General features: G+C 46.1%; 1 protein-coding gene and 1 long non-coding RNA gene across 6 annotated transcripts in view; one reads left to right on the forward strand and one right to left on the reverse strand.

Moving 5' to 3' along the window:
* Positions 1 to 5,991, forward strand: part of MARCHF7 (membrane associated ring-CH-type finger 7) — a 29,696-nt gene extending 23,705 nt beyond the window's left edge. For 4 of the 5 annotated variants that reach the window (XM_075029170.1, XM_075029171.1, XM_075029172.1 and 1 more), the window contains 2 exons: positions 809 to 922; positions 4,877 to 5,991. In XM_075029170.1, the coding sequence (XP_074885271.1) occupies positions 809 to 922; positions 4,877 to 5,110 (348 nt within the window). In that variant the 3' untranslated portion in view covers positions 5,111 to 5,991. Of the gene's footprint in view, positions 1 to 808; positions 923 to 2,753; positions 2,803 to 4,876 lie in introns of all 5 variants that reach the window. The other variant, XM_075029168.1, reaches the window with a different exon arrangement.
* A 16,655-nt stretch (positions 5,992 to 22,646) lies between these two features.
* Positions 22,647 to 23,412, reverse strand: LOC142031690 (uncharacterized). Its single transcript, XR_012650594.1, has 2 exons — positions 23,311 to 23,412; positions 22,647 to 22,829 (listed from the first exon to the last, which is right to left on the reverse strand). It is a non-coding gene; the product is annotated as an uncharacterized LOC142031690 (long non-coding RNA).
* Between the last annotated feature and the right edge of the window lie 876 nt (positions 23,413 to 24,288).

Here is a 24,288-nt window from a genome sequence, read left to right on the forward strand (position 1 = left end):
GTGTTATTTTAATGAACTTTATTCAGAGGGTTTTCCTTCTCTGGGTTGTATTGTGTGAATATAGAAAGACTACTGAAATTTGCCTACCTCAGAAGTCGAAAGAAAATAGAAATGAGTGCCAGTTTTGCAGCCAAACATCAACCTCTAATTTTATTATTTGGAGTAAGCTCTTACTCTAGTACTCTAGTTCCTGTCACTTGGGCCAGACTCTGTGTCTCTCTCGAGAGTGCCATCATTTTATGTTTTAGCACTACTGATTGTTGGTTACTGTCACTACTTTGATAGAAATAAGAGCTTTGAAACTTCTTAAAGAATTGACTCTAGATGATCAGCAGTAGTGTTTTGAAAGTTTTTCTTTATCTTAGAAGGGAAGATAATTTCTCAAAATATTTATAACATCATAGAGTTCTTACAATATTTCCCTTTATTTTGATTTTCTGTAAAGCATTGGGACCACTGAAAAGAAACCAGCAAAGTACGTTGTTTATTTTCCCCAGTGGTGTAATATTCTGATTTTCAGATTCCTTCCTGTGAACTGATCATGCTGACTGAGATTTTCTTTGTAGAACTCTTTCTGTTTATCTTCAAGGATAACATGTTAGATCTGGTCTGGGTGGGAAGAACCAGAAGTACAAATAGCTTTTCAGTAATTCAAGTTTTTTAGTATTACATTTCCCTAATTCTCTTGCAACAAATAGAGATCAAATATATAATGTTTGTAGTAAAATTTGATTCTTGTTCTACTTCTTGAGTTGTATATGCAGACATATCACTGACATTCTGAATGTTTCTTTTGATCTCCTTTAAGGCAGACTATGAATTTATCAGCTCTGGTCTCTACCTTGTAGTGTTGTTACACTTATGCGAGCAGCGCTTTTCTGATATGCTAGGAACTGCAAGTGAGGCCAGCACACGTGTCAGAGTAAGTATGCAGTGATTTTATGGCAGGAATTGCTCGTACAGAGAACTTGGAACTAGATTGTTACCTTGAGCAACCTAGGAGCTAGATACCCAAGAAGCATGCTTATTTAACAAATCTAGGTCTAAAATGGTCTGGGTTTGTCAATGCAGTAACACCATGTTTGATTTGAAACTGAAGGTACTACTTTGCAAAATTATTTTTGTCAAGGTTGTTGGTAATTCATTGCTTTGCACATATGTTGTCATGATTATTGTGAATTTAAGCAAAACTGGAAGGTTAACCTCCCTCTGTACAAAAAATGCAGTTGAGAATGTTGGACTATCTTATTTGATTAATTTTTCTCATTATGCCAGTCTACATTGCAAAGGTCTAGACCTTGCAATGCTTGTCTGCTGGATTGCGCCTAAATATGTACTTGAATATTACATTCTGAAACTGCCTAGCTATAGTCTGATTTTGTGGCATTAGTCAAAACTCTTATTAGTTGTATTTGACTGGATTCTTGATACTTAAATGGCTTGGCTTAGAAGTACAGTCAGTACACATTTTACCAGTAAGAGATCATTGTACAAAGTTATTTCTGCAGTGACTCATTCCGAAATCCTATATTCTACACGTTTATTTGATACTAGATAATGAATTAGTGCTCTTCGTCAATGGAGCTCCTGAAAAGCTGATTATTTTTTTTTTTAATTAGATACAAAGAATTGACAATATTAACTTTATCGAATGCTTATTGGGATGATTGCTAGAATGTACTAGGCCCTTGGGTAGAGGCAGGACTGTGCTCTAATCTCTTACTGTATTAGAACAGTGGTCCTCTTTTCTGTACACATCTAATGTAGAGCTTGTATTCCATGATCCACAAACGAAATATCCAGTTTTCTCTGCTACAAGTGTAGAGATATAAAAGACATATAATCTAATAGTAGCAAGTATCCAGTACAGGTTATTAGCTTGAGTGTATTGCAGAAATAAGATGTTTTTACTGGTTTTTCATCAGAGGCGGCATTACGCAGTTGTGTGACACTGCATTTTAAACCAGTGAGAGCACTGATGCGTGTTTTGATGCTGAGCGTACAGCTGAGCTATGGAAACTGTAGCATTACCTTCTCGTTTCATTTTTGCTGTATCTTAAACATCTGAACTATCACTGAAACAGTGATGTAGATTGTCATTGACAAAACAACGCTCGGCTGAGACCTTCAAAGTTGCCTAAGGAACTTGTATTCCTGGGGATTTTGGCTTTGGGTTTTGATACCATGTACTTCCAACATTAAACTGCCACCATTGCCTGATAGTAATCCTGCTCCCGCTTTTTATTTACAGTTAAAATCTTAAGTGTATTTATGCATTTTTTATTAACCTTATTCAGTCAGAGGGCTCTGGTTTGTCATATTAATAGTGAAGTAAATGAAATGGATCCAACTAATGCAGTCCTTACAGATTACGTTTTTCTGCATTGCAATTTCTAGGAATGGTTTTCATAAAACTGGCACTTGTTTATGTGTGCTACTTTCAAAATTGATGTGTTTTACAGACTGTAGAACATGAAGGTGATGCCACTAACTGCTACCAGAAACATTTGACATACAGTGGAAGCTGAAATAACTGTGCAATAGCAATTTGAAGTCTAATGTGTGGGGATTTGTATTAAGTTTTGCACAGATTTTTGTAAGTTGGGCAAATGGGTTAGGATAACCGACATCTGGGATGAAGCTTTGGGATGTAAAAAGTGAAGAAAAAGTGAAGAGAACTTTGCTAACTTGTTGCAAATTTCTGCAGATAACTTTGCAACTTTTAAACTACTTTCTCTCTGCCTTGTTTCTAGTTTATTAACCTTGCAAGAACTCTTCAGGCACATATGGAAGATATTGAAAGTAGGTGCTTCCCCTCTTCCCCTCCCCTCCCATTAGGTCAACTCAAAGTTAAATGAGTACAATCCTCCTTGCCAAGATTCATAATACAGAACTTAAATACTGAAAATTTGACTTTTACCCAGCAGTGCTTTTTCCATTATCAGTAGAATTATTCCGAGAGGGAACTGATTTTAATTCTCCATGATTAATTTCCCAACAGCATAGGGTTGTTTAGACCACAGAAGTGTTTTCTGCAAGTGATAACAAGATTCCTCACTATTTACGGTTTGGTTATTGTAATTCTAGTAGTACATCGTTATGGATTTGGTGGTAACCTTCAGGTTGTAGCCTTTTACATGAGTCCTAGTAGAAAAGAAATATTTAAAGTTGAATTTCACTGCACTTAAATTACCATACATCTGTTGCCATTTCCTCTTGCCATTTCCTCTTCTCCCCTTTCTTTTTTTGCCCTCTTCTCCCCTTTCTTTTTTTGCCCTCTTCTCCCCTTTCTTTTTTTGCCCTCTTCTCCCCTTTCTTTTTTTGCCCTCTTCTCCCCTTTCTTTTTTTGCCCTCTTCTCCCCTTTCTTTTTTTGCCCTCTTCTCCCCTTTCTTTTTTTGCCCTCTTCTCCCCTTTCTTTTTTTGCCCTCTTCTCCCCTTTCTTTTTTTGCCCTCTTCTCCCCTTTCTTTTTTTCGATCCACACACAGTTTTTGATTGTGTGTATTCCTTGATCAGACCTATCCACTTGAAGAATGAAATTTAGCTGTGCCAATTTTGGCAAAGGACTAGCCTACTTTTCACCTAATTGCTTCTTCAGTATGCTTAAATTTAAAAATATATGTTGATTTCTGGTAAATATATCCCGAATCTAAGTCTAAGTATTATTTCTGGGCATGATGAACAGGCAGTAGAAGGATAGTTGATCTACCTTTTTTTTTTTTTTTTTCCTAGTGTGCATGTGAATGTCTATCAATAAAGTTTGTTTATGAATTTTCAGTGCATAGGATGTATCTGGAATATGATAAGGAATGTTGTGTGTGTGTGTAAGTTTTAGCTCAAGGAACAGATGATTATTTCTGCGTTTGGAGCAGACAGAGGTGGACTTGAGTTCAGAATTTATTCTGAAGTTATGTGCATCCTTATTAGAGTAAAAATTAATGAGTGCCATTTTACACGGTAATTTAATCTATATTTGAATTGGGCTTTATCTGACTTGCAGGTGACGAATACTGAGTTTTAGGTTTGTTACTGGTGCTACTTTAGTTACATTTCTCTTCTAAGAACTGGAGAAGTGAGGAGACAGACCTTGCTTCTTTCTGCATTCAGAGATGGAACAAGTTACTCAAGTGTAAATGCTTTCTTGACTACAGAGTTTGCTTAAGAGGACAGATTAAATTTCTGTTATGGACAAGCTAATGCTTTACAACCCTATTGTAGATGTGTGTACTGACTTCTTTTATTATAGTTGACAAGTGTGTCTTTGTCTTTTCATTCACCTTGCAACAACAAAATCCTATTCGTATATGGGCTTTATGTTCATTTTGCATGTGCTGAAAGAATGGGGATAGAGACAAGAGCTGCTTCCAAGTAGGCCTGACTTAATTGGATTAAGCAACATATCTATATGTGTGTGTATAAAAATTTAAGAGCCCTTCTGTTTGTTTAGACTGCTGAACCTTTCTAGATATTATAGTATCCAAATTGTTAACTTTGTGAGTCATTTCTTTCCCTTGTGTTGGGTGCTGCTGTCATGGATTGAATATATTCTCCTCTGACTACTGTTGGAATTAGCCACTGTAAACACTACGTAAAAGTTGAATCTCTGGCGTAATTAAGTTTTCTTCCTTTTATTTTGAGGAAGAACAGCAGGAGGACACTGCATTTTGTAATGTAAAGTTTTGATTTGGAAATGGTATGTTTTTCAGATATGAGGTGCATTTAAAAATTAAGCTATGTAATTACACAAGGTTTGGGTGGGTATTACAATGTGCTATTTAATACTATAAAATTACCTTTATTTCTACTACTCATCTTAAAGTGGTCTAATTTCACAGACCTTTGTCAAAGCTTCTGATTATACTGTGTTGTTCCAACAGCTTCTGAGGATGATTCTGAAGACTGATGCGAGTCGAACTTTCATACTGCAAGAGATAAATGGAATTGCTGCACAATTGTTGAACTGGCAAGAACAACTTCAACATGCATTTTTTTTCCTCTCCTTAGTAAAAAGCGCATTGAATATTACTGTAGTTTTTGAAGCATTGTTGAATTCAAAATCAACTGCTGCACAGTGGAACTCAGCGGACTTGAGAACTACTCAGCATGTGTGAGGGTTAGATACACATAAAGCAACTTCCCTTTTTAAATTATGAGGATGATGTGCTTTGTTTTGGAAGACATCAGATTTTGAATATTCAAGGAAGCTATTATCTCCCTTTATGTTTCCTTCTTACTGTAGTCAGATTTCTGGTTTTGTCTATCGAGTTTTGCTCCTCTACTGGCACTAAGTGGTTATAGTGGGCTTCAGGGTGAGGGTGGGCAGGGAGGGTGGGAATGTCCATGTACTTAAATAGGTTTTGTTTGGATTTTTTTAAATGCCTCTGCTGCCACATCATATAATAACTGATTGCTTCCAGTGTTAATGAATGAACAGGAGGATGAGCAAGATACTGTAGAGATTGTTTGGGTTTTGGTTTATTTGAAGATTATTATTTAACTCAAAAAGCAATAAGAACTTGCAGTGGTCTTCTAATACTTAGTGATGGCTTTTTTATGTGCTGGTTTGGGAATTGGAGATTATATTTGATATTATGTGGCTGTTCCATTATGGAATATTGCAGGTGTAAACTCTTGCATTTCAGCATTCCTGGCAGATATGCAACTTGATAAAGACTTAAGGTTGTTTAGTTTAATTAGACTTTTTTAGATCCCACCTTCACTGTTCAAAGCACTGGTTATCAATGTGTTTTCTAGTGTTGTCACTTCTTTATAAATAAAGACAATAGAGGTATGCATCTCTACTGGTATTGTCCATTTCATTTAAACATGGATATCTACCAGAACTTACACTTGAAAACTTAGAAAGCTATAGTCTGTGGTATATCTTTACTAATGTTTGTAAATTCTTATGCAGATATTTAAGATTGTTTCTGACCATTTTGGATTGAAATGCTTTATATGAATGGTGGTACAATAAATTGTCATATATGTATTGGAATTGTATTTGCTATAAATATTTATGTTAGCTTTTTTAATTACTACAGTAACAATGTATCTGCAAAGAGTGCAGTGTGTTGAAATACCTTGAGTTTAGTTTGTTGTTACAGTATGTAAAACTAACTTGTGCAGAAGAAAGGATGTGCCTTAACAGCTGAAATGAACTCATGTGATTTTAAGAGTTAACTTTGCTAGCATTACATGAGATGGCCTGTCATCTGTAAGACTTGAAAGAAAATGGAACGCTAAGGAAATTGCACATTTCTGTGCTCATTCTGGTAACCTTAGTCATTGGTATTCAGTGCCAACACTCAGAAGTATCATTCCAGGAGTTAGTTGAAATACAGCTCTCTTTCAGACATTCATTTGAAAAGTGAAGGTCCAGGCATACGTGAAAATATTTCTAACTCACTTCTGAAGAAAGTGAATTCAGGTTTGTAATAAAAGTTCAGTGTTTAATCCCTTCTGAGTTAGTTGGTATAGCTTAATAAAACATCATATACAGTGAAGCAGACAGTATTTCATATGCACTCAATACATTTAGAGTTACAAGTGTGAGCTCTGATAGCCTAAAAAATTGATGAATTGAAGGATATTTTAAAAATTTTTTTTCTTGCCTCCATCCAAATAAATAGCATTCCATGAAGGTGAGCAATTTAAGTAGCTGCAGTTCCATGTACAAATTTGGTTCAGGTGAATTGTCACTTTGTTGTCCTGCAGCCTTGTTGAGCTCCAGTGTGAATGAAGGAGTGACATGAGGGAATATTGTGGAATCAGGGAAGAGCAGAGGGTTTGAAGGTGTCAGCTGGGAAGAATGCTACTGCGAGTCCCAGCTGCCTCCCAGAGGAGAGCTCTGCCTTGCAACCCAGACCTCCCCGAGCTATGGAAGGGTAGAGGCTGGGAGCAGCCAGGATTTGTTGTCTTCCATATACCTGTGCTGTGAGATCTCTGTCCATGGGAGTGTCTGTCTGTGCAAGCTCTTGCGGGTCCATGCAAGTGTATTTGTGTCAGCACAAAGCATATATGTGTTCATGCAAGCGTCTGTGCAAGCATGCATTTGTCTTGTCTGCTGGTGCTGTCTTATGCCTGCACCATGTTTTTTCCGGGGGTTTAGGGACACAGGGAATGGCCACAGCTTGTTGCTGGTTCTAGCTGTTCCCAGATGTACCTGATCCTCAGTGGTGGTCCCACATCTCCCCACTGAGGCCAGTGATGGCAGATCCAGGTGTGGGTGGCCTCATGCTGATGGGAATAAGCTGCAGAGTTGAGTGCCTCATCTCATACTGGGGCCGGTTGAGAGCTGTGGGGTTCACAGGGCCCAGAGGTGTTACTCAGTGCCATTGTGAGTCCTTAGGGCTGCGGGTCTCTCAGATATCCTTGGCACCCTCAGATGGAGGTGCTTGCAGGCATCCATCCTGGGGTTCTGCAGCTGCTTCTGTGTTGAGGGTGAGGGAGAGAGTATGTTTTTCCACATCACAATTCTGACTTTTGCTACTGTGTGTATACTATTATTTTGTTGTGTGCCACCTCATCTTCCAGGTTGCTTGTGCTGCACTGAGCTGTATTGTTTCAAATGCCCTTCATCTTGTGCATTGTTAGGCTTTTCCCAAACCTGGCCATGGTTCTGGCTTTTCTGCCACTCTTTCGTTATGAGGAAGTGACTTCAGGCTTGATACCACTCTCTTTGGACAAGTGTCTTACATAGGAGATCTACAAAGATGCTGGAACAGCAAAGGATGAGCAGTGTCAGCTTTCAGTGAGCTTAATGTGCTCAGAAGAACAGAAAAGCCTGGAGTTCTGGGTCATCTAGCATGTAATAAGGTAGTACTGGAGTTGGAAGGGTAGGGGTTTAATTCTAGCTATGGTATCTCTTTTCAGGCAGTTGGACTAGATGATTGTTGGAGGCTGCTTCCCAACTGAACTATTCCATTCTAGAGTCAGGTGGGTTATGTGTGTGGAATTGTGCGTGCTTCTTGTTTGGACAATGAAGGGGGGTGTTCCCTATATGTCACTGTGTGTGCTTGATAGCTATGTGGTACAACTGGTGCAATGTTGAAATCTTGGGACCTCTAGTAAAGGAAGTGAGTGCAGGCTTTGTTGTTGGTTTTCTGCATATGTATGTAACTTTGTGTGTCTGCGATAGGTCGGTGGCTTGAGAATGGAATTGGATAGAAGATTGCAATGTATTTCTATGTCCCAGAAAATGACTTGCAGTCTTGGCTTTTTCTGCAGTCCGAGCACTCGAGAAGAATTGTCAGCCGAGGCTGGCTGAAGGAGTTCCCGAGTTGTGCCCTTGATTACCACCAAACGTGGAAGTGGGTAAACACAAAGAATTGCCTTCTAGTTGACTTGGGACCGCCCCGTTTGCCACCCTTTCCCCTCAGGCTCCCTGTGTTTGCCTTCCAGTGCATTGCAGAGCCCTCTATTGGCCCATCAGTCCCTTCAGATGTCCTTGAATGTGTAAGCACTGCTCAGCAGTAACGAAAACATCTCGGCATTAGCAACACTGTTTTCAGCACAAATCCTTAACTCTATTGCAGCCAAAACCAGCACATTCTCCACCCCTTATTCCATACCATTTACATCATGCTCAGGTATCACACTATCCAATACATTCTCATTGTGGCCTCCATTACGTGCCTCAGCCCTCCATTAGAATTCAGACTCCCTCAGGGCTACTTCATTGTCCTTATAGTCTCCCAAAGAGCCCTTTTCTTGGCCTCTGTTGCAGCCCAGAGACCTTTGCTTGTGCTCTGATATCCTCAGGACACCTTCACATGCTGTCACTCCCATCAGGATTCCCCCGCTTTTTGTTTTCTAGTTCCCTCAGGACCCCCTCTCATTGGTCCTTGGATCCCTTTCAGGATCCTTCCATTTCAGTGTTCCCTAGATCCCGCTGATTGTCATCTAGTTCCTCCAGGACCTGTTGATTTGCCACCCTGTCTTCTCATGACTCATCTGCCCTCCTTGCACCAGGGCCTTCTGCTCCTCTGGTAACTTCCGATTCCCTTATTACCTCTCTATTTGCCTTTCTGTCATATGTCCCACTGTTGCCCTTCTGCACGCCCCAGAGCCTTCTGTTTGCCGCGAGGATCCTCCATCTGCCCTTCAAACTCTTCAGGACCCCTCCATTGCTCCTTTGGAATGCCTTAGAGCCCTCCAGTTCATCGAATGACAGAATGGTTGAGGGTGTTCAGGATCATGAGTCAAAACATCACCACCACTGCCATACACACATACTGCTTAAAGCTGTCAAGTGGAGCAGGTTGCTCAGGACCATGCCCAGTCAGGTTTTTAATATCTGCAAGGGTGGAAAATCTGCAGCTTCTCTGGATAACCTGTTCCACTGTTTAACTATGCTCACAGTAAAAAAAAAAAGATTTTTTCATGTTTAAGTGGCATTTCCTGTATGTCACATTGTGTCCATTGTCTTTTCTTCTGTTGCTGGGCACCACTGAGAAGAGTCTGGTTCCATCTTCTATACTTCTCCCATCAGGTACTGATGTACATTGATAGGATTCACCCACACCACCCCCCCCCACCTCACCCCCCCCCGAGCCTTCTCTACACGAGGCTAAGCAATTTCAGCTCTTTCAGCCTCTCCTCATATGATGCCCCAATCCCTCAGTCATGTTAGTGCATGCATGATTTTAACTATGAAGATAATACACTATAGAGATAAAATATTTGTATAAACATAATGATTATACAGCTAATGGAAAGCAAGTAGTTTTGTACACTGTGAGTGAAAATCAGTACCACAAGTGCAAAATTTTTTCCCCCACTGTCAATATAACGGTGTCCATGATGAATGAAGGGACTGGGAGGGCGGATGGGGCAGGACAGGCAGCTCACGGGTTTGTTGCATCTCCTGTGAGGGCTTGCTAAACTTGTGGCACATTCCTTTGTAGAGTCAGGTACTCTGTGATGACTTGATGCTGATTTTGCATTGCCTGGTGTCCTGATAGAGGGTCCCAAGTTCCTATTGTGATTTGGTCTTTCTGAGGTGGAGAAAAAGGGTAGGAGGACAGGGACTTTGGACTGCTAAGGGCTGCTTCATTCAAGCGTGTTTTCTCTGCTGACCTGACTGCTCTGAGCTTCGTTCCCCAATACTTGCACAGGTGTCCTTTCTCAGGCTGCCAAGATGTCGTGAAAGCCCCTTCTGCTGTGTTTCTGTGAGTGCCTTCCAGAAATGTGTGGCTGGAGACCCTCAGTTCATCTGTTTAAATAATACCTATATCCTAAAGAAGCTGCTACTGTTAAATGGTTAAAGAATATTTAGAATGAGGTGCTTTGCAAGTAATTAAGCCCATATAATTCTCCATTTTGGCTTGTTAGGAAGGCCGATAGAAAACCTTGGCAAATGATGGTGAATTACCACCAGATAGGCAAGTTCACCCAGATGATGGCTCCTATTGCAGCAAGCATACTTTGAGAGTATTGGTAAGTTACAAGAACAGAACAAGTGATTTTCAGTTACAGATCTGTTTCTTTGCCTTCACACTAACTGAAGAACCAGTCTACAGGTTTGCTTGTATGTTTAGAGACAAACACCTTTACTCAGGTACTGCAGGGGTTTCATAACACACTTGCAGTAACACATGGTCACGTTCAAAAAATGTTAGAAAAGCTGTTTCCAGAGAATAAAGAAAAGGTGTGGTCTTATGGATGATATTCTAGTGGCCAGAGATACAGAGAGCATTATAAGGCTGAAGCTGCAGGCTTTAGGTGAGTGATGTGTGTGCCAGAGGCAGTGCAAATCTCACTGATGTGCCAAGTAGTTGGGTAGCTTGGTCTACAAATACTCATCATGTGAGTAGCATGGTAAAAAACATCTGTTCTACATAATAAAAAAACTCAGCCAACAACAAACAAAAAACATTTCCCCACCTGCAGTGTTCCACCCTTATTCTGGCTACTCTGTGAGGCATTTTCTAGTTAGTCTTGAGGGTTGGATTTACTGGCTGGAGGAAGGGGTTTTTGAGGTGCTGTTCATGACTGCAGGAGGAAAATTACCAGTTGTTACAGATGTTTCTTTGTCTCTCAGTAGGTTCTGCTTTCCTTAAGGAAAGGCTGGTTGCTGGTAATAAGTGTGATTGGCTCTGCATGTTTGTCTGTGGAGCTGGGAGGTCCCCCCAAAATTATCTTAATTGTCCCTAATGCAGATGAATTAGGGTTTGCGGTGTTGCAGGTAGGTTCAGTTGGAGTGCATTCTGCTGCATGTCTTCCTTGGAAACTTTTAAAGCTGTGGGCAAAAAATTCCTCAGGTTCTCTTTACTGTTTTCCTGCTTGTATGTGCTTTGGTGTTTCTTACTTGAAACTGAGAGTTCAGAGTCTTTCACTTATGGTTTATATTTTAGAGTTTGTAGCTGAGGTTTGCTTACTCAGAGGCTATACTTTCTTTTGTGAGGCGCAGTATTTGTCAGGGTTTATAGTTTATGCATTTATTGATCACACATCAGAGTTTAAAAATCTATCATCATCCATAAACTCTAAATCGCCAACAACCGTTTTAAGCTTAGAACTTAGATTCAGGATTGATGACTTAAAAAAATGGAAATGTCTAAATCCTATGATAATAAACTGTATAGTCTGAACTCAAAACACTAGACTGTGAACCCTTCTGTGTGGTTTGTAACCTTCTCCTGTGCCAACAAGGGTTCAGCTCTGTGCTCTCATCTAGGGTCTGGATTTGAAATGGTACAGCCACCTCACACAAAGTCAGACTGCTAAGGTGATGAGTGAGCTGAGAGCTATGAAAATTTCTTGCAGGGCTTTATTTCAGAGGTAGGGCAGAAGTACAGACAGACAGGTGAAATCAGGGCTTTTCCTCTCAAATACCAGAGCTGAATCCTATCCCTGAAGGAAAAAGGGCATGGGTTTGATAGCTACCTAAGTTTCTTGCCTCATCAAGGGCAGGAGCAAGAGGCGATCCTTCCCTACTGGACTGATGAACAGTGGAATGGCTCCTCAGGTGTCACAGGAGAAGGGGGACCATGCTGGCACCAAGCCATGTGATACACTCATTCCTGGGTGTAATTTATGTGCATTAGTTAATAAATGATTGTTTTATTCTTTCAAGTCATGCCCATATGATGGAGCTGCCACAAAGGTGACCCAGTAGACATACTGACAAAGAAAGATATCCTCCCAAGATGCCCCTGATAAGTTCAGCTGAAACATCTTTGATGACTAGTAGTCGGCGGGACAAAAAAAAACTTGATGGGTGCAGGACAAAGAAACTGTGATAATGAACTGACTGTCTAGGACAACAGGAGTCAGCAACAACTATTCCAGGAACTAATGTCCTACACCCACTTACGTATCTGCACCAGAAAGTTATAAAAAGTAACTTGCTACCTACCCAAAATGAGGTTCTCTGCCTGAGCTTCCTTGCGTGAAATCGACTGGACCCTCTCCAGGGACGCATGGCTGGCTCCAGACTCCACGATACAGACCATCTTTGAAGTGAGACTTTTCTGTTGTCAATTAGCCTCGCTCCTAGAGCCGTTTGGCGAGTGTCATACCAGTCATACCTCACATAATATATTTATAGGCATGCACATAGGTAAAGGTTTATAAATATGTACTTGGTTCACTATTTGGAATTCTGTACTATCATGTAATACACATATATTTGCTTTACTCTTGTAATATATATACTTGCTTTCCTAGTGGTAATTTTGTAGTGACTTGTAGTCTGTGTATATATATACACCCACTATACATACTAATTTATATACATATATATATTTGGGTTTAATAGTAGTTTTGTAGTAATTTGTAATAAATTCTCAGAAACCCAGACATCCATGTCCTTGTGTATTGCAGAATCCTGAGAACCCCATGGTCATGATCTTTACACACCTGCAGGTCAGGTAACCCTGACAGGTCATGATCATGACTGCTATACCGTGTCCCTTTGCGCTCTGTAAAAAGTGCCTCAACGCAGTGCTCCAGGGAGGAGGTTACACATCATGTCTGAGAGACTGGGGACCAGTCCCAAGGGCTCTTGGACCACTTAAAGGTTCTTCAATGTTCCAGGACAAGCCCAGTGCTGTTTACAGGGCTAGGGCTGCAGGGGATTTTTCTCGCAGTGCCATCGACACTCAGGTGTTAGAAACGCCTTGCATCATCCTGCAAGCAGCCAGGGTTCCTCCAGTGCTGTGCCCTAAGGTTGCCTCTGGGTTTGCCATCAGCATCCCAAGATGTCCCTGGTGTTTCTGGTGGCAAGGGGGGGTGCCTTTGCCGGCAGGGGTGGGAGATGGAGTTTGCACAATGATAGCTGACTTCCCCTTGGGCCCTCTGAGCCTCCCTTGCATGCGCTAGGAGCCCTTTGGTGTGTGCCAAGGTCCTCCATTTGCCTTTCCTCGCTCCCAGAGCCATCCATTTGCCCCATCACCCTATGGTGTTTCTCCCTCCCCCCCCCCTTTTTGTTGCACTGCTGGGCTCTCCATTTGTTCTCTTGTCCGCTTAATACTACCTCTCCTCCTTCCCATTTGCGCACTCCAGGGCACTCTCTTTAGCTTTCAGCAAGCTGTTCTCGGGAGCCAGCCCACGCTCCTGCTGCCCTGGGAGGCCCAGCTTTCCCTGATGGGAGATAATGGCTACAGCCCCGAGTTCCTGATGGGCTGCACCTGTGAACCAAGGGGCCGATGGGCCAGGCTGCAACTGGGGACGGACGAGCGTGTTGCCCCCGGGGGGGCAGCTGCACATCGCTGGCTGGCGCCAGAACTACGGCTGCAACTGTAAAGTGGGTGAGCGTGGGTGGGCGCTTTGTGCTTGGGTGGCGGGTTCAGACAGCGGGGAGCCCGACGGGAGAACCGGCGTGGAGCTGTGCGGCAGGCAGCGATACCGGAGCTGCAGGGGGCAGGGATGAGGGGCCGGCGCCACCGTGGAGCCACACCGGAGCGGTGCGAAGCGGCCAGAGCGCTGGGAGCCGTGGTAGTCCGGGGTGCGTTGGGACGTGCCCGGGTCAAAGCCGATGGTCCGGGGTGGGGAGGTGAGGGGCGGCAGAGTCTGAAAGGGTTGGAGCGGTTCGGGGCCATACGGGCAGCACAGCGCGGTGCCGGAGAGCAGCGGGGCTGTACGTGGTGGCAGCGGCGAGGCTCGGGCACGACCGGAGCTGAACTGCAGGCCCGTGGCGGTGCTGCCAGGGCCCCCCGGGCCGGTGCTGGGGATCGCGGACCTGCACTCTGGAGCGGTTTCTGGGTCTGGACGGGAGAAGCGACCTGTACGTAGGTTCATGCATGCTACAACAGGGAGCAGTTTATGGCTCTCCCGAGTTGCCTGGCAACCAAAACGCGGTACGGCAGTTCGGGAGCTGCGCATGCGCGATGGCGAGCTGTACGGAGCACGCCGCTGTTGCCTAGCAACCATGCGCGAACGGCGTTTCGGCAACAGCGCATGCGCGGAGCCGCGGTTTACGGCGCTCCTGCTATTTCCTAGCAACCAAAACGAGATACGTCAGCTCGGTAAAGGCGCATGCGCAATGCGCCTTTTGCGGCGCTCGCCGCTGTTACCTGGCAACCAAAGCGCGACACGGCGCCTCGGCCACCGCGCATGCGCGACGGCGCGGTTTACGGCGCTCCTGCTGTCGCCTAGCAACCAAAACGCTTTACGGCCGCTAGGCAACTGCGCAAGCGTGCTTCGACTTTTACGGTGCTGGTCGCTGTTGCCTGGCAACCGAAGCGCGACATGACGCCTCGACAAGGGCGCATGCGCGAGGGCCCGGTTTACGGCGCTCCTATTGTTGCCTAGCAATCAAAACGCTTTAAGGCAGCTCGGAACTACGCATGCGCGATACGCCTTTTACGGCGCTCGCCGCTGTTGCCTGGCAACCAAAGCGCGACACGACGCCTCGGCCACCGCGCATGCGCGGCGACGCGGTTTACGGCGCTCGTGCCGTTGCCCGGCAACCAGAGCGCGTTACGGCAGCTCGGCAACCGCGCATGCGCGGTGCGCCATTTACGGCGCTCGCCGCTGTTGCCTGGCAACCAAAGCGCGACACGACGCCTCGGCCACCGCGCATGCGCGGCTGCGCGGTTTACGGCGCTCCTGCTGTTGCCTGGCAACCGAAACGCCGCACTGGCGTTCGGGAGCCGCGCATGCGCGGTGGCGGCCTTTGCCGCCCTCCTGCTGTTGCCTGGCAACCAAAACGCGGTACAGCGGCTCGGGAGCCGCGCATGCGCGGTAGCGGCGCGTTTCTCCAGCGCTCTCTTCCGCCACCTATTGAACAGAGTTCGGTACTGCAGCTGGGGTGCCGCGCATGCGCGCTGGCGCGTTGTGCCAAGCGCTCGCCGCTGCCACCCCGCGACCAATGTTCGGTACTGCAGCCCGGAGGCTGCGAGTGCGCGGGGCTGCCCCGGTCCTGCACGGGCCGTCCGACGGTAACGGCAACGCGGCACCGGCGGGAGGTGCCGCCGCGCTCGTTGCTTCCTCCCGGTAAGGAAACGCCGCCGGCAAGGAAAGCTGGCACGGGCTGTCTCTGCCTGGCCTCCCTCTCCTCGCGGCGCGGGAGCACGAGGGGACAGGCGGGGCGCTTACCGGCTGCGGGCAGGAGCTGCTGCGGCTGAAGCTGGAGAGGCCACAGAAAGGTAGAGAAGAAGAAATGGAAGGCCGGCCGGCCGGCAGCTGCCTCCCGCTGCAGGCAAGAGAGAGCCTGCCTCTCCGCGGGTGGAAGGATCCCTCTTTGTAGTCCGCGGGGTCCGTATGCAGCACCGACGGCGCGGTACGGCCACGTAGTGTGCGAGCGAGCGAGCGAGGCTCCGTGCCTGGGAAGCCTCGTCTTGCAAGACCTACGAGGCGCGTGTTCTCCTAGGGGGAGGACGGCCGTGCCGCCGGAGTTACAGAAGAGGAGGGGAGCGGGAGAGGAGCGGAAAGAAGCGTCTCAACTGGCAAATTCTCCTGGCAGCGCCAAGAACAAGAGCTGTGGTGAGCCCCGGGCCCTCGGGGCCCTGACTCCCCTCTTCTGCGTTCTGGTCCCTCCCTGCCCCTCCCCTGGTCCCCTCTCTTTCCCACACCGCTGCCTGGTTTTTTTCTTTTTTCTTTTGTTTCTTTTTCCTTCCTCCCTTGTACCTCTGATACTGAAAAGCCGGTCGAAGAAACTCCCTAAGACTCGTTTTGGAGTTTTAGAAAGCAGGCATTCTTCATTGCAGCGCTGGATGCACGGGGGATAGTTCCACCTAGCGTGCATGCCACCGCTTTAGCACAAACAGGTTATATAGAATAAGTAATTGCATGTTAATCAGATTAGAATACATATACGTAAAAACGATGGCAACCGATTATCATAGTACTGCCTACATCCGATCACGCGCAATGAAGGATCCATTTGAGTCGAAGGGCTGCTTTTGCGACCACCGACCCATTTGAAGTTCTTGCTGGCTGTCCTTGAAGTCTTTATTCTTGTCCTTGTTCTTTGATCTTGAAGCTTAACGCAGTTTCAATCACGTGTGGTCAGTTTCAGCATTGTTCTCATCTAGCGTCCAGGAACATCTAGTCATAAGAGCAAAGAACTGCAAAACTTAGGAGTACCTACCTCTGCTAGTCGATTGCTTGGCTATACTTTTGTCTATTGTTTCAATGGTAGTGTTAGTATAAGATTTCTAATAATTATTTACCAAATCTCACTTTTGCAGTCACCTAGCAGCAAACCAGTTTCCACAGCTGGTACAAAATATTAAAACCATACCAATATTTAGAGGTGCCATACAGAATGTATGGAAATAGGCTATCAGAGGTGTCTGAGGGGCAGGGGGAGCGCCGGGGGGCGCCCCGAGCCCCAGAGCAGACTCGCTGGCGGGACTCGATGGGCACGCGACTGACTGAATAAACGCTGGCCGTCCGTCCTCTTTGCCCTCCGGGCTGCGTTTGCGCTCCCTCTGCACGGGGCGAGGGGCCGTGAGGGAGCCCAGGGGAGGAGGAGGAGGTGAGGCGCTGGGGGGGTCGGGCCGTGCCCCCCCTGTTCCTGCTGGGCTCCGTCTGTTGCAAGTATTCTGGTAAAGAAATCAAAATTTAATCACATAGAAGAGTTAGGTTTGATTAAGAAGTAAAATTGTGAAGCATAACGTATAGGATTGTCAAGTTTGAAACGTAGCCATAGAAACTTTAGGAACTGTGTTACGCGTGACTCTAGGAACCTTAACATTGTTAAAGTTTGAAAGAGCTAACCCTAGAAACCTCACCAGGAAGTTACTGGCTTTTCTACGTTCTGTTTCAGGAAACCAAGGAAACTGTCGTGGACACCAGTTTGCTGCTTGGAAACCCCCTTACCCTTCCCATCTCGATTTGAGTATCGAAGATGCCAGTCAGCAGAGCTAAGTGTAACTGACCAATGATTGTTTTTAAATAAGAATATTGATAAGGTTATATAATCAAAGGACCGATCATTATAAAGGTTAAATTTAAGAACGAGCATAGTATGCATTTTTACAGAAGGAGCTTAGGTAACAATGACCTGACAGAAAAAGTCTGTGAAAACTGGTGGATTTTGATACTAAGTGGGGCACGCCTTTGGAGGAGCGATCCCCCGTGTCCCCAGCGCTGCGATAAACAAAGTGCCCGCTTCTTAACTTCACGTTGGTGTTAAGGAGTTTTATTCTGGATTTTGGTAACGGTTTTGGCGACCCAGATGGGACCTTGCGAGTGAGACTGGACGAGATCGAGTGTCGATCGAACTCCGGCCGGCACCGAGGTATTCTCGGGGAGAACCGTCACCCTCGACTCGCAAAGCTCCTCGCAGCGTTCCCTGGAAAAAAGGTGAGGCGCCGCTGCTTTGGAATTTGTTTGGAAAGCCTGCCTGTGAGGCGTGGCGAAAGCTTCGCAGGGTTGGGGCTTGGAGGGTCCCCGTCTGCAGTGGAAGCCTAGGCGTCTGCCCGTAAGTCATAAGCGAAAGCTATTGCTGGGTTGGACTTTGTGTATTATTTGGGACGATTGTCATTTGCATTTGTTTGGTAGTTGGTATTTGAATGTATAGAAGTATAATGGCATTAGCAAAATTGTTTAAGAATAAGAGTGCAGGAAATGGAACTGCTGATGAAAAGATACCAAAAACATCAGCGTCGGGATGTTTATTGGCACGTTGGGGTGAGTTGCAGGAAAAATGGTAAACGAACAGAACTTTGAGTTACAATACTATATTGCAATTACTGTCGTTTTGTAGGAGAGAGAGTAACTGGAATAAAGTGCCACATGTAGATTTGTTCTTTTTAAGTGAACGTATCTGACGGGGACCGGAAGGGAGTCTCCCAGCAGAACCTCTGGTTACAGCTAAACTGGGAGAACAGAAAATTGAATTTGCATTGACACTAGAGTCACCTTTTCAGCTTTAAATACCTTAGAGGGAGAGTTAAGTTTTGAAGAAATTGGTGGTGTCGGTGCAACAGGTGAACGAGAAACTAGACCCTTCTTTAAGTCTTTAACAATGAAATTAGGAAAGCAACGGGTCACTCAGCAGTTTTTGTATGTGCCAAATTCTCCTAAACTCCTGTTAAGGAGAGATCTATTTGAGAACTTAGAGGCAGAAATTAAATTTAAAAATGGAGAGATTAAAATTTTAATTCCAGAAACTAAACGTATCGAAGCAGTGGCTTTGTTGTTAACAGGATGGTTACCGACAGCAGAAGATTATACCAGTCAAAGTCTAATGCTGTAATTCCAATCGTCTGGACTGGGAAGTTCCCGGTAAATCCGAAAAGCAGAACCCGTGAGAGTTGATTTAAAGCCAGGATGGAATCCGGTAAGAATTAAACAATACCCCCTAAAACCGGAAAGTCAGAAAGGGTTAGTAATGGTAATACAAAAATTTTTAAGATACAAATTGTTAATAGAATGTGAATCCAGATATAACACCCCGATCTTGCCTGTTAAAAGGCTAATGAAAAAGATGATAGATTAGTTCAAGACCTCCTCAGAGCAATAAATCAAATAGTACAAGATATTCATCCGGTAGTAGCAAATCCTTATACTTTGTTAACGACCCTAACGGAGAAACAAGAATGGTTCACAGTGTTAGACCGAAAAGATGCCTTTTTCCGTATTCCCTTGGATCCCAATAGTCAAGAGGTTTTTGCTTTGGAATGGGAAAATCCTGAGACTGGGAGAAAAACACAATATACGTCGACAGTCTTGCCTCAAGGCTTTAAGAATAGTCTTACCGTTTTTGGAAATCAATTGGCACGAGACTTAGAGATTTGGAAGAAAGAAAGTAATCAAGAAATCTTGCCGGAATATATGGATGATCTGTTAATTGTAGCCGAGACGGAAGAACAATGCACAAAGTTAACTATTAACTTTTTGAACTTTTGGGGAATCAGTGGATATCGAGCGTCAAAAGAAAAAAACCAAATAACCCAGAAAGAAGAAACTTATGTAAATGAGTTTTAAAATCCTAAAAGGGCAGAGACAATTGGGAACTGAGAGAAAAGAGGCAATTTGTCGTCTCCCCGAACCTAAGACGAAAAAAATTAATGACGAGCATTTCCGGGAATGGTCGAGTGGTGTCACCTGTAGATGATAAATTGTGGCTTGCTGGCCTGACCTTTATAGGAGCAGCTCAAAACCTCAAACAATGGATTGGACCGATGCCCAGAAAGCTACTTTCCAAGAATTGAAACAGGCTGTAATAGGGGTGCCAGCCCTAGGCCTGCCAGATCTCACAAAGACACTTGAACTTTTTGCTTGTGAAAGAAGAGGTATAGCTCTGGGTATCCTGGCCCAATATTTAGGGCCAAGTGGGCGAGCTGTGGCCTACTTCTCGAAGCGATTAGGTAATGTGAGTCTGGGATGCTCTGGTCGTCCGAGAGCCGTCGCTGCAACTGTGCTACTGATCCAGGAAGCTCGTAAGTTTAACCTGAGGACAAAGGATTACTGTACGTTTCCCATATGATAACGGTTGTGCTAAAACAGAAAGGGGGACATTGGTTATCCCCTAGCAGGATGCTGAAATACCAAGTGGTGTTGCTGGAACAAGATGATGTTTACCTAAAAACTACTACCACCGTTAACCCTGTTGCGTTTTCCACAACTGATCAAGTTAAAGGAGAACTGGAACGTGACTGCTTGCAGACAATCGAAAGAGTTTACTCCAGCCGACTGGATCTCTGAGATGTGCCGCTAGAAGAAACGGATTGGGAACTATATGCCGACGGAAGCGGTTCCATCTGTGAAGGAAAACGTTTATCAAGATAGACAATAACTACTGAGGAGGTAATTGCGTTGCCAACTTTGCCTTCGACGATATCTGCCCAAAAGGCTGAATTGATAGCTCTTATTCGAGCTCTGGAACTAAGTCAAGGAAAGCGAGTCAACACTTGGACAGACTCAAAGTATGCTTTTGGAGCAGTACGCGCACATGGAGCGATACGGAGAGAAAGAGGACTGTTACCTGCGCAAGGAACCACCATTCAGCACGCAGAACAAATACCGAAATTGTTAGAAACCATTCAAAAACCAACAGCAGTCACGATAATGCACTGTAAAGCACATCAGTTAGGTAAGACCGGTCCGAACGCAGGTAACCGACTGGCTGATAAAGCTGCTAAAGAGGCTGCAGAAAAAGGCATCCTAGCACTAGTTCCAGAGAAAAGTATAAAGTTGCCTAAAGAAACTCCAATGTATAATGAAAAAGATGAAGAATTAATTATTAGATGGCAGGCTAACAAAATGAAACAGGATAGGCTGTAACACCGACAGGTCAAATAAGAGTCCCACCCACAAAAATAAGAGAAGTTGCCCGAGCTGAACATCACAAAGTATACTGGGGAACAGAAAGCGAAATATGACAAAGATTGCTTAAACAATTATAAGCGGATGTGAAATTTATATATAAAATTATCCCCGAATCAGTAATACGATCATCTTTGGGATTATTAAAGAAGGAAATTTTTTTAGGAGAATATTAGCAAATTGATTTTATAGAATTGCCTTGAAAAGAAGGATCTATCCTAGTTTTAGTTGATATCTTTACTGGGTGGCCCGAGGCTTTCCCTTGTCGCACCGAGAAAGCAAGGGAAGTAGTCAAAGTCTTGCTCAAAGAGATAATACCAAAATGTGGGGTGCCTGTAAGAATGTCATCTGACAATGGCCCTCATTTTATAGCAAAGATTAGGAGACAAGTTGAGCAAAGTATTATCTATAGATTGAGACTATCACACCCCACATAGACCACAAGCAAGTGGGGGGGAAAAAAAAAAAAAGAGAGAGAGAGAATGAACTATACCCTTAAGCAACAGTCGAGTAAAATTTGTCAGGAAACCTCACTCACATGGGTTAGAGCATTACCCATGGCTCTATTAAGAATCAGAGTATAGCCAGAAGAGAAAGCAAATTGAAGTCACTATGAAATATTGTATGAAAGACCATATCAAGAGTCCTACGTTCTGAGTATCTTGAATGCCTTTGGAGATAGGTTTTTAAAAGGTGTTATGATTTCTTTAAGCAATTCTTTTCAGGAACTTTGTCAGTATGTCTCCACAGCTGGACCCTTAGAATTGGACGTAGCAGCGCATCCCTTCCGACCGGGAGATTAGATTGAATATATATAAAATCACGGAGAAGTGGAAAGGACCGTATCGAGTCATTTTAACAACCCTTATAGCAGTAAAGGTCTGGGAGAAGAACCTTGGCTTCATTATTCAAGAATAAAGAAAGCACCAACAAGAAATTGGAAGTCTAAAGAAACTGGCCCTTTAAACCTGAAAATCTATAAGTAAGTTTCACGTTATCTATTTGGGAAAACAGTTGTGTAAAGTTTATACGGTTGGGGTTGCTATTAGGAATATTGTCGAGGGCAGTAATCTTTTTGTGTGTGTATAGGGTTTATGTGGGTTTTTTTGAGGGGTTCTAAACATGAGATAAACAAAATGAAACAATTATTGTTTGAGCTATTAATCTTGATGTTAACCGTTTTTGTAATTTGGATTAAAAAAAAAAATAATCTAGTTTTGTAATTGATTCAAAGTTTGGTAAAGACACAAAATTTAACCTCAGTAACAGGCTGCCTTCCGATTCCAAAGTCAGATGAAAATCTAGTTCCGTGGAGAATATTGACATTGAATTTAACCAAAACTTGAGAAAAGATGCAGAACAATGAGAATCATTTTAGCAAATTAAATGGGATGGATTTAAAAGGCAATTATGTTTTTTTAAATTTGAAAGAAGGAATTAGAGCGTTGTGAATTATAACATTACCAAACCATCCACCTCGTGGACAAAAGAATTAATTTAATCGCCCTTCGGGAGACACTTGTACGGGCACCCCTTGGGGCTGTCAGTTGCCAAAACCGTAGAGACAAGTGCAAAAAGGAACTTGGCATCATATTTGAAATATAAAACGCTGTTTAGAATTTCCTGGAGTTCCAGGATCCTTGTTAGAGCCACCCAGAGTCGGGACCGTCTATGGAAATTTAGACTGCTTTAGACAACCAGAGAAAAATCACACATCCTCAACAGAGCTGTATGAAAGTTTATACTTGCAGCTCCTCTGACCCCAAAACTCCAAAGACTTTCTCTAGTAGCTAAAGCTCTAAGATGGGGATGTATTTGTAGAAAGTATAATAATATTTTAAATGATCTTTGGTCCCCTCTTAATGACGGAAAAAATTTAGCTTGGAGTTGACTGTATTAAAGGACAGGTGAAAAGTTCAGGGTTAACTGTTTGGGTGACTAGTGATGATAAATGATCCACTCATCTTTTCATGAAGGAGAAAAGCAAATGGTGGACTTTAGACTTAATAACTCTATCCTCTCTCTGGAAGAAATCTCCCTTGTGGCCTCGCTGGTGGACCTGGGTAAATGGAAAAGATGATACCTGGCAATCGCCAAGTCTTAGAACTAAAATAAGATGGGTATTAAAATCTGTATTTTGACCCCAGTTAACACCTCTTCCAAATGAGATGACTCTTGCCATCTTTCATTCAATCGAGGAAGTGCCTGCTGCTTAACTTCCCAGGGGTGTTGAGGAGTTTTGTTCCGGATTTCGGTCCCCCAGCTGCGGGCCGGGGCTGGAGGAGCCGCAGGTGCGGGCAGTGAGGCTGATGGGGCCGGCCCCTCCCTGGAAAGGGGGGGCTGCCGGGGGCGGGGCCGGGGCGGGGCCGGTGGGAGCCCAGGCAGGAGCGGAGCGGAGCCGTGGCCGGGCTGCGGCTGCCCCTCGGGAGAAGGTGAGCAGGGCCGGGCGCCCCTCGGACGGCGAACGTCGGAGGCGGGGGTGTCCCGGGGGAGGTGGGGGCCGCCTGTGCCGAAGGCCGGGGGCGGGGGGGGAGCTGGGGGCTCACAGGGGGGCTGGGAGCACGTGCGCGTGGGGGGGGGTGCTCACCGGGCCCCGTGGCGGGGCTGCGCAGTCGCCCGGCGGGTCCCGGGGAAAGCCCCGAGGAGGACGGCGGGGTCTGTGTCGTACGCACGGAGCGGCGGCGGCGGCGGGCGCTGCCCGAAACTGGAGCCGGGCGGGGGGGGGCCGCGCCGTGCCGGGGCGGCGGCGGCGGGCGCTGCCCGAAGCTGGAGCCGGGCGGGGGGGGGCCGCGCCGTGCCGGGGCGGCGGCGGCGGGCGCTGCCCGAAGCTGGAGCCGGGCGGGGGGGGGCCGCGCCGTGCCGGGGCGGCGGCGGCGGCGGGCGCTGCCCGAAGCTGGAGCCGGGCGGGGGGGGCCCCCCCCCGCCGGGGCGGCGGCGGGCGCTGCCCGAAGCTGGAGCCGGGCGGGGGGGGGCCGCGCCGTGCCGGGGCGGCGGCGGCGGCGGGCGCTGCCCGAAGCTGGAGCCGGGCGGGGGGGGGCCCCCCCCCGCCGGGGCGGCGGCGGCGGCGGGCGCTGCCCGAAGCTGGAGCCGGGCGGGGGGGGGCCGCGCCGTGCCGGGGCGGCGGCGGCGGGCGCTGCCCGAAGCTGGAGCCGGGCGGGGGGGGGCCGCGCCGTGCCGGGGCGGCGGCGGCGGGCGCTGCCCGAAGCTGGAGCCGGGCGGGGGGGGGCCGCGCCGTGCCGCGGCGGCGGCGGGAGCGCGCTGGAGCCGCCCGGACCGGCCCTGGGGGCTCGGCGGGGACTGCGGCTGCGCCGGCGTGGGGGTGGGCGGAAACGGAAGCGGCGTCCCCTCGGGGTCAGGCAGCAGGGCGGGCTGCCTCCCGGGGCATGCCGGGAGCTGTAGTTTTCGCGGACTCGGCGGCCGGGCAGCAGCGCGGCTCTCGGGCGCGGCGTAGTCCTCGCTGCCGCCGCGGCCCCCGGAGTCCGACCAGGTCAGACTCGGGAGCGTTGCCGGTTTCGCGTGGTTTTCCGCGGGCTTCCCGCCGTGCCCGCTCCCCGACCAGCCGTGC

The sequence above is a fragment of the Buteo buteo genome, chromosome 5 (assembly GCF_964188355.1).
Source record: "Buteo buteo chromosome 5, bButBut1.hap1.1, whole genome shotgun sequence".
NCBI lineage: Eukaryota > Metazoa > Chordata > Aves > Accipitriformes > Accipitridae > Buteo > Buteo buteo.